The sequence below is a fragment of the Cariama cristata genome, unplaced genomic scaffold (genome assembly GCF_000690535.1).
Source record: "Cariama cristata isolate BGI_N322 unplaced genomic scaffold, ASM69053v1 scaffold22481, whole genome shotgun sequence".
Lineage (NCBI taxonomy): Eukaryota > Metazoa > Chordata > Aves > Cariamiformes > Cariamidae > Cariama > Cariama cristata.
This window is the reverse complement of record NW_009597857.1, coordinates 8,041-16,976: the sequence shown is the minus strand read 5'-3', so window position 1 is coordinate 16,976 and position 8,936 is coordinate 8,041. Positions and strand designations below refer to the sequence as shown.

Below are 8,936 nucleotides of genomic sequence, written 5' to 3'. Positions count from 1 at the left end.
CAAAATACAGTTTTATTTACATTTTCATATTCAAATTCAATACAAATCATTAAATATTTACAACAATTTTAATTGTACTATAGCTAAGAAAATGCATTGCTTTTCCCCTCCAGATTCAATAGTACTTTATTGCAGGCTTTAAGACAAAGTTCCACTAACATTAGAAATGAGCTGTAGATACAGAGATAAAAAAAATAAAGTGCATCTGTAAGATGTCTTTAGTTACCTTCACTGGGCAAGGCCCTACACTTACTATTGAGGCACCTAGTCTTCCTCCTTGACCCCAGTTCAACTCCCCACAGATGGCAGACAACTTCTCCAATCTTCTGTTATGTTTACAGGACATCAGCTCTCCCTGCAGCTTTAGGACACAGGCAAGGCAATGCACAGCAACAGTCCAGCATTTTTCAGAGGCTGGATCATTTTTTGATCAGAACACAGCAGATCCTTTGGGAAGAATCTCTCTTTTCATCTTTAGTTCAGTCTTCCTGTGGTCATCCCAGATTCTCACAAAGCCAAGACTCTGGCATATTGCTGGTGCTAGAGATGGTTATAACTCCAAAAATCATGGATGATCTCTTTCAGACTGTCTAATATTAACAGGCTTGAAAAGTTCCTACAATTGTTCCCTTTGCAGTATTGTGCAAGTCAGATTTGGCCTGTCAGCTTGAAGCTCTCTTTTCTCCCTTTAGGAATGTGTGGTTGGCAGGTTGGAGTTGAGAGGTAGAGAATCAATTGGTTTACTAAAGAACCAAAGACACTGTGAGCAAAAATCCAGTTTGACAGGCATTACTTTGTACTTTCTCCTATCAAATTAGTGCACTGAAATATTAAATACAGTGTTGCTTTAAACCAAACTGTGTCTGGTAAATAACTGTTAGACCAGATCAAAATCAATTTGTTTTCAATGCAAATCCACTTGAATTAAAACAATAAACAACAAAAAAACCAAGTCGAAACAACTCCCAGTAGAGATAGCTACAACAAAGAATCTTCTCCTTATTTAAATGACAAACACTGAAGAGAAGATTTGCTGAAGATGGAACTTTTGTTTTAGTGTTAAAATCTGATGGTTTTCTTTATATTTAAGACAGTTTTATCTGAAGAGTGCTAAAACTAAATTCCACATGGCAGATGCCGTTTTAAGAATGGCAAACCATACAACTGGGATTTGAACAAGTCTGTATTTTTCTGCTACAGTCTTGCAACGTTTGGTATACAGGTAATAACAGTAGGCAGCTCCCTGCAGAAGGCTTATATCATGTTGCTGGGCGTGACTTCACCAGCTTGTGTTTCATCTGCCTCAAAACTGGGGTTGTCAACATGTGGAAGGACATTCACAGTGGAGAGCTGGGATTCATTGTTGACAAGATGCATGTTGTCATCTGTCCAGAACAAAACCAAGAAAAGACAAATTCAGAAGTGTCATAGGCAAGCTTTACTACCTTAAAGCAAACAATGCTCACTTTATTTCCACAAGCCCACTGCAGTAGTCTTCTCCCAGCACTTTTCCTGCAGAGTGGGAAATCCAAAGCCATGCTCCAACTACCACTCTTCTGTTGCCCCTCATTAGTTTGTGAGCCCATTCTTGACACTCCCTGTCATTTCTAGAGGCTCTGGAGTTGACTTCTCACTGATGCTGACCAAGCCTTGGTTGTGTGCTCAAGTGGCAGATGACCATGTGAGGCTACAAAATCCAACTGTAAGGAGATTGGTAATTCTCTCATAACTTTAGGGCTGCTGAGGACAGGCATCAGGAGCAACTTCTAGTGACTAGGTTCAAGATAAACTGTGGGGGACAGGTCAATTCAGAGAGGACAGCCTTCTCCCTATAGACTAACCTTGTTAGCCTGATGTTAATGGGTGTCCTTGCCACTCAAAGTGAGTATACACAACGGCCTGAGCCATATAACTAATCCAGCATCACCTCAGTTGCTTATAGGGATGCAATTTCCAACTTCTGATGTTCAGCTTGTAGGGAGAGCCCTCTGTTCTACTGGGGTGTCTAAACAGGGCACTCCCATCCACATATCACTCACTGGAGCAACATGTCCCACAGGCAGCAGGCAGCAAATCCCTTGCTTTCCTATCAGCTAGGCTTCCCACAGGAAATCTAAGCAGACACAGCCAGAGCATCCTTTTCACCTCTGAAAGCTTCCCCACTTACTCCTCTTGCCAAGGTCATTCCACAATCCAGGGGTTAGTTACTTTTGTTTGCTTACCTGGAACCTTTCAATTTTTAAAATCAACAGCAATGCTGAGTGTCTGTTGGCAAAGTTGAGCACTAAAAAGACATCTTCAATTAGTTACTCTTGTTCATAAAGATAAGGTATTTGGAAAAGCTGATAGTCTTTTCCAATTAAAATTTTCTGAAAGTGCTCAAAGATGACTCAGCCTTGGCAAAATCTGAAATGGAAGTATTTCTCATCTCTATTTTGCATCATCTAAGCTAGCGCAGGACTGCCTCCCCTAAAGTTTTCTGTAAGTAATTAACTACTTAAAGCAGAGTGGCAAAGCAACACTCATCCAAATGAAATCTCCAAAGAGACAATGAGATGAGTGACATCTTCCGAAAAATCTCTTTGGCCTTTAAGTAGTAAACCTCTGATTTTCAACTACTCCTTTCATAGACTTCAGTTTTTAATTCACATTTAGGTTGTGTTTCATTTGAAAACAAAGACCAAGTGTCAGAGCCATATGCTAAAACAAAAGAGAAGATTAAGATTACCCTGAAAAACAAGGTATTCAAGCACTCTGAGATGTTATTAAGGCAAACCCCCCCCAATTCACAGCATAAGCAACAAAGTGCATGCAATCTAGCAAGACAGATGAAACAGTAGACGCACTTTCTGACAGTGCATGTTCCTCCAGAACAGATTCATCTGCTCCTTGCACAGAGGCATATCCAGATGATGCGGTTTCACTATGATTATCCTCTTCATTAACTCCAGAGACATTTGATGTCCTACTGGATACTGTGGCTTGCACAGACTCAGCCCCTCCTCCTACATCCACCTTCATGAAAAAAAGGGAAAATGGTTAAGTTACAACTTTGTAGGAGGCTGCATCTTTCCAGGAGACCAATGCCTGCAAGGACTGGTCTAGTGAACTTTTACCCAGAAAAAAAATACATTTAAAATTGAAAAAAAAGCTCTGCCATTAACCTCCAGCATCACAGGTGAAAACCAGTTACTGTCTAATTGAGTGGGAAGTTCAGATGCAGCTTCTGCATTCTTCAGCCAGCTCTTCCCCTTTACTGCCCAGTACCAAGAAAAGAGATTCTTCCTTCCACTCAGTGCAGATCTCCCTCTCCCATGCAAACTATGGCATACATTTCAGCTAGTCCAGACAGTGTCAGGCATTGGCAATGGCATCTTCTCCTGGCACTTGCCGCAACAAGCAGTTACAGAACACATCGGAAATTCCTTATGTGTCCTGGGAAGTCATATGGCTCCAGGAAAGCCGTACATGCTAACACATTCACTTTTCAAGGACTCCAAGTACTTAGTGACTGAATAGAGGCTGGTTTCAGGGACAGTATGAGTTGTCAAAGTCTGCCTGAAGCTTTCAGAAACACTCTTAGCTGCAAGCGCAAGAGTTAAGAGCGATTCTTCACTCACGCATTACAATCAATTTTGGTTGACATTCTGCCCAAGGCTTTAGATGACAGCAACTCAGACTAGGTCAGCTGCAGGCTTTGCTAAAGGGGATACAGCAATTAGTCTTGTATCGTCTCACCACTGACATGGCAATGCCTGTGCTTATCACCTGCACTCTAGAGGCAGCATGAAATAGCTCAATATGTGGTTACTACACTAGCATAATACTGATAATGGCATCTGCCACTAAGACAGACTACTGGCTTACCTCAACACCCAAAACTTTGAGTATGTCACATTTGCACATTGGGCATGTCCTGTGTTCCAGAAGCCAGGGGTCAACACAGTTCTTGTGGAAGAGATGGCTGGTGAAAGAAGGTAACCAACAGTTAGGTTTCATACTAGAAAAACTGTTCATGTGGCAGCTATGAAGACCCATTTAGAAACACCGAGAATTTATTAATTCTAGAATGGATTACCTTATTTTGCCACAAGTTTCATTTGAAAGTTATGGATAGTTGATCTCTCAACCTGTATGCTCCTTAGTATCTCTATACAGCTTGCTCAAATTCAGCTTTATCATCTTTGCTACATCAGTCTTAAGCTTTTTTTAAAAAAAATTGTGTACAATACATTCCTATCTGATAATTTAACTAATACAAATACTGACATCTCAGCCTTAGCTTTAAGGTTAACTTCTGTCATGCAGATGAAGATGACTAAATAGCACTTGTTTCTGTTAAAACCATACAGAAAAATCATCTCACAGAGTTATGTCCTCAATATAAACTATACTCCCACACATTTACTTTGCCTATGCAGTCACTGTGTATTCCAAGTGGATATTTGGCAGGCTGTGTACTCAAGAAAGTAAATATAGCTCAGCCATTACAGATGCAGATGTGTGCTTTTATGAAGACACTCAATTCCACAATGGGTATGAATTAGGCCACAGATTTAGGAGGATGACTTGAAATCCTGTAATCTGCCTGTCCCCTCAGCCTGAATAGAAACAGCAAGGCAGACAGGCACTGCTCAGTATTAATCAGAACTCTATTATGAGACAAGTGCAGAGATCACCACATCCAGCGCTCAGTATCCTATGCCCCAACACTATACCAGGAGTCTCCAATTCAGTCCACGTAACCAGCACCTCCTTCCAGCTGCACCAGTGTAATGTCTAGAGTACAACCTGAAACTTCCTTGATGCGTGACTATTTTAAGTACTTGGACTTAATACTGGTCTTGTGTACCTCTGCTGCTATAAATGTCTTCAGTTTGACTATCTGGACAAGAATGCCTTCTGCAAATACACACACCCCAGATACTTAGATACCACTGAGTGACTCAGGAGCTTGTTTCTTTCATGGATATAGTTAAATGCTTTCAACAAGTAGGGTCCCAGTGTTGAGGTCAACCACCAACATCAAGTACGTTCTTGCAGTAAATATCAGTTTAACTCATGTGAGAGAGAATTTTATACGGTTGATGCCAGCAGAGATCACCACTGGTGAAGATTATCAAGTAAATGTAGATATCTTAAGCTAGTGCCTCTTAGAGCTACATTTGGGCTAAAGAGGAATGAGACATGCAAATGTTACATGATTGCAAAAGCAGTCTCAGAGCAAAGCATAATGCAGTAAATTTGTGTATAAAGAATACGCTCAAAAGACGTTACTCCCCTCAACCCAATAAATCATGCTTTGTTTGCAAGTTCATATCAAGATTGGTAGCATTTATAGGGAAATAATGAGAAGGCGGGTGTCCTATCAGCCAAAAGTATCTAGAGTCTGTCTAAATGCTTCTGTACTTACGGGACTTACCTCACTACTAAACGGGACTACCCACAAGCATACACCTGACAAGATAACTGAATAATCATCAACACACACGCCTGAAAGCTTATTCAGTTTCGGTTTTTGCTAAACTATTAAGCATTAGATCAAGGAAGTTTGTTGATAATACCTTAACAGGCCAACTTCATGATACCAAAACAGTTAAGAAATCCTACTGCTCAGGAGCAGAGAAAGCTTTTGCAAAACTGTAGCCTGGTACAAGGGTAGCCCCAGCTCAGATTTGAGTGTTTGACAAGTCACACTGCTCAGCACACAGCAGCAGCTACACATATTTCCATTCTTCAGAATTTGATTTTTCCTACATCAAAATTTTTTCAAGTGCTTTTTTGTAATCCTCCCCAAGAGTTACAAAACCTCTTCCCATACAAAATTTGGGGAGTTCACATTACAGCCCTCTGATTTTAGAAGCTTTGCCAGAGCAGTCCCATTCAGCAGGCACATGGGGAAGTCCCACAGAACAAGTTTCCTCAAGCCCTGAAAAGGCTTCATTACTCATTTTAGGAGCAATCAAAGTCTTAGTGCTACAATACCAGGCGTGCACAGAAGCACAGCAGTGAGATACAACAGTAGAGAAATCTAGAAAAATAAACTGTTACAGCTCTATTTTGGTCAATACATACAAGAATAGAAATGCAGTTTAACAAGTTTAGTGGGAGCACGGCCCTCTTAGTAACCAGTAAACTAAGTGACAAGAAACATGCACAGTTTTGCCAGTTATCTGCAATTTAGAGGTAACATTCTTATACAACAGCAAAGGAAGGAAGCTTTAAAAAGCCCTGGCATCCCCTGGAGAGACACCATGGTCTGCCAAATTATACTTGTCAATCCACTCACAGGGGAACTTATGAACACAGACCATCAGGGCACACTACAAGTGTGTATTTACATAGTTCCTGTTGTTCAAAACACTGTTTGACAGAGGTTCAAGAATTCTTGCTGTGCAACAGCTTGATTAAATTTTGATCAGCTTTGTTAACATAGCAGAAGGAACAATCAGTAAAATGCATGCTTCCAGATTTTGGATTAATGGGCAGTTTGGAAGACAACTTACTTGCAAGTCAGAATACGCACTACTTCATTCGGCTTGTACTGCTCAATGCACACAGCACAGCTATCTCCATCAGGATCAGTTTCCTAAAGTGATGAAGAAATGAATTTACAGCGTTAACAGACTTTGAAAGCTTCCTTTGAACTACAGCCAGATTTATTGCAGACAAAGGGGTCTAGCTAAAGTAATCTAAGATGCTCCCATATATAATCTTATATAAACATGTTGTGTGGATTACTCATAGTCAAGCTGACACTAACAGAAGCATTGAAAATTTAATCCCATGGTTTAGAAGTCCAGCTGCAAACCATCATTGGATTGTTTGAGGCACTACTGTAGAGGTTTAGAAACCGCTACCTCCAGTTTCAGTTAAAAAAATAGCCAGGGAAGCTGATTAGATATACTAGTTTACCTTTAAGCATCCATGCTGGCAAATTAGGACCTCTCACCTCAGCAAGACTACAAGCAAGCAGCTAAAAAAATAATTTGATTTATAAGAACGTGCAAATTGGAAATTCTTGCACCCCAGAAAAAAAATCTGGTCTGAAAGAGGAACCACCTCTGCAACAGGCAGTTACAGGCTCAGAGAGACTTCTGCATCCCGCTCCAGCCCTGAGGACCACTCTCTGGGTTCTCTGCAAAGGGTGCACAGTACCGCTCGGGAGATTATAGGATCAGTCATACCTTGTCCCCTTGCTTCAGGGTGCGCAGCTGTAACTGTTCAATGGCCTTCTTAGCCCTGGCCTTCAGCTGTCGCTGTAACAGAAAGCGGGCCTGGTTAGACACTGCCATTTTGCTCTTAAGTGGTGGTCACTAATACTTACCAAGGCACCTACTGCAAGCAGGCACCAGCTTTATAACCCAGATGTTATCAAAACAAACCAAGTAAGCATGACCATGCCATTTAGAGACAACATGAAACGGAGTTGTGGGACATACTGATGTGGTTATTGACTCTGGATGACACACCAACAAGGCATTTGCATATGGTCTGTTTTTACCTAACCTTTCCACAAAGCACAGGAATTTCAAGGGTTTCTTCTTTGAGAAGACCTAACATAATACCTTGATCAGATTAGACCTAGCCAAAACAAACAGAAGCCTTCAAATTGACTTGGTACAGAAGACTGAATATTCAGTCTGACAATCAATAATTTTAACTACTCATTTATTACAACTTCCTGTCACAAACTCACATCCTCAGGAAAGGCGAGATTCCTTACCAACCAGCTCAGCTACCACCAACGAACCCTAAACTAGTCCTCTGCCACAACTGCATGCAAACAGCTCAGGAGGCTCCTAGCACCGACTGGCTCCTGTCAAGTGGAAGAATGCAGTTTTATCTCAATATTGGTTCAAAGTAACACACACAAAGGGGAAAAAAAAAAAGGAGCTCAGAGCTATTTCTCCCTCTCCCCCCCCTCCCCATGGCACAAGGTGTGAAACAAATCAAATGACTAGCCCCAGGTGGGTTACAAGGCAGCTTTAAGGAAAGCAGAGGAGGAAGCAGCATTCCCCTTCATGCAGTAATTTGCTTGCTGCTGTCAGGACAGCAGGGCAGAGATGAGCAGACAGCAGAAGCCCAGCTTGCCTGGCAACTGTTGCTGTCCAGCTGTCACTGCAAAGCATTTAATTAGCACAGGAGCCAACATCTCTGTTTAAAGGTCACAGGTTGGTGCTGTTCTACCAAAACGAAGAGTATGACTGTCTTCTCCCTCCCCAGTGCAATTATTGCCTCAGGACAGAGGCATATCAGGCAGCTCTGGCAGTGCTGTCCAGACCAGACTCCAGTTTGCAGCTAACCAAAAATCCTCTTCCCAGTTCAGCTGCCCAGTGCAGGAACCTCACACTATTAGCTTTCCAGCATTACTTCCCCTTAGGCATTTTAGTTCAGTCACAAGAACCTTTTCTGGGATGAAGGTGCAGTGCTAGTGGCACAAGTACAGAAGGATTAAGTGGGAGGAGGGCTGCTGCTGACACCTAACAAACTCAGCAAGAATTGGTAATGCAAGTTTGCATAAGATTCCCTGTGCTGAAGCAGTTAACGGCAAACAAATTGATTTATATGGTCCACTGGTACCCCGTCAAACAGTTTTGGTGCAAAATGACCTATTTGTATATCAGCATCTTTTTGGGGAGTCCTAAGATACAGCATCAATGTGCACACTTTTAGGAGTTTAATAGCTGATAGCTACAAGTTTTCAGGTAAATTTTTTATATATATTTTTAGGAACAAGAACTAGTCAAGTTTTCTTTGAAGCTTGTAAATTTCTTCTGCTGAAGACATCAATATATGTTTCTGTATGTCACTTAAGGTTAAATTCAGATGTTCCCCTTGTCAGTGTTTCAGACTGAAGTGACAGAGAAGCAGTCACATACTCATCTCAGTAAACACTGAGGCTCCCAAAAGTTTCAGCAGCAGATGTGGTAACA

General features: G+C 41.5%; 1 protein-coding gene across 1 annotated transcript in view; it reads right to left on the bottom strand.

Moving 5' to 3' along the window:
- Positions 1 to 1,254: 1,254 nt before the first annotated feature.
- LOC104168476 (E3 ubiquitin-protein ligase RNF128-like) overlaps positions 1,255 to 8,936 on the bottom strand; it is a gene marked incomplete at its 5' end in the record, with an annotated part of 12,625 nt that continues 4,943 nt past the window's right edge. Inside the window, 5 exons of the mRNA XM_009709077.1 lie at positions 1,255 to 1,385; positions 2,847 to 3,015; positions 3,868 to 3,964; positions 6,507 to 6,589; positions 7,188 to 7,259. Coding sequence (XP_009707379.1) covers positions 1,255 to 1,385; positions 2,847 to 3,015; positions 3,868 to 3,964; positions 6,507 to 6,589; positions 7,188 to 7,259 — 552 coding nt within the window. The remainder of the gene's footprint in view (positions 1,386 to 2,846; positions 3,016 to 3,867; positions 3,965 to 6,506; positions 6,590 to 7,187; positions 7,260 to 8,936) is intronic.